Below are 1,187 nucleotides of genomic sequence, written 5' to 3' on the forward strand. Positions count from 1 at the left end.
TCAGAGAGTACCCACAAAAATGGGTGAAGAAGACCCACCCCATCACTCAGTATTTTCAAATTGCAGAATACCAGAGATAAGAAGATCCTAAGAACTTCCAAGTAGGGAAAACAAAACAAAATGAAGCACAATGTAAAGGTCGCATGCGAAAGATGAGAAATTTGAATGGCATTCAATTTCTTAACAGAATTCTCATAGCTAAAAGACAATGGAAAAGTACCTTTAATTTTGTGATACAAAATCATTTTCAGCATAGAGTCCTATATTCAGTCAAACTGCCTAACAAGGGTTAGCATAGAATAAGATATTTTTAAACATACAGAGTCTCAAAAAGTTTAGCCTCCAGTCACCCTTGAAACTCTTAAAGAATTATCTGGGGATAAAAAGGACTGAGGAGAATAAGAAAAAAAAGAGTGTCTGGTCCGGCCTCTTGGTAGACTGTTGTCCTGGTTCTTTGGCTACTTGTTTGCAAGAATTGCAAGCAGGCTGGTTGGTGCGACAGAGTGATCACAGACAGGAAGCAATTCCATACAAACAGTTTTCATTGCAGAAAGAAGGAAGCTATATAAAGCGAGAATACGTTCCAGAGAGAGGAATGGGTCAGTTTCCACAAGTGGAAAAAGACGTTCAGGACTTCCAGCTGGTTTCCTTTTATCGGCCTGGTCCTGGAGAGGGCTTACGGCTGTGGGATGTTACCAGATGACTGATATACATGATTTTCAGGTGTTCTGTGTTTTCCTGAAGTTATTTCCCCTGATTGGTCCCAGCTCCTCTACGCCTAGGAACTGCCCTCCTGGCCAGTATCTGCCACCTGCAGATTCGATTCCTGCCTAACAAAAGTTATGATAGTTAGAATCAAGGAATCAAATACTAGACAGAGGAGAAGAGAATTTCTGGAAAATTAAATAAATTGTACAGCAGTTATACAGCGGGCTAAAAGCAAATCTTCCCAGACTGGAAAAAGGCACAGACGGCTCCAGAAAAGATGTTCCCATGGGGAAAATGAACAGATTCCTTGATATGTTTGAATATATTGAGAGGAGATTAATATATGTGCTTGGGGGACAAAGTTGTAATAAGTGCATAGAAAACTAAGAAAAGAAACTAAAATCAAGGCAATAGTCAACTCTAGGGAAAACAAAAAGTTGTACATCAAAGGAAATGTAATTATAGTATAATATATTGCT

At 39.1% G+C, this 1,187-nt stretch overlaps 1 protein-coding gene across 1 annotated transcript in view; it reads right to left on the minus strand.

Annotated features, from left to right (window-relative positions):
* Window positions 1–176: 176 nt before the first annotated feature.
* The window catches only part of LOC105815390 (histamine N-methyltransferase-like), a gene marked incomplete at its 3' end in the record, with an annotated part of 3,548 nt that continues 2,537 nt past the window's right edge, over window positions 177–1,187 (minus strand). Inside the window, exon 2 of the mRNA XM_012650538.1 lies at window positions 177–198. Coding sequence (XP_012505992.1) covers window positions 177–198 — 22 coding nt within the window. The remainder of the gene's footprint in view (window positions 199–1,187) is intronic.

Source organism: Propithecus coquereli, unplaced genomic scaffold (assembly GCF_000956105.1).
Source record: "Propithecus coquereli isolate 6110/MARCELLA unplaced genomic scaffold, Pcoq_1.0 Scaffold33, whole genome shotgun sequence".
NCBI lineage: Eukaryota > Metazoa > Chordata > Mammalia > Primates > Indriidae > Propithecus > Propithecus coquereli.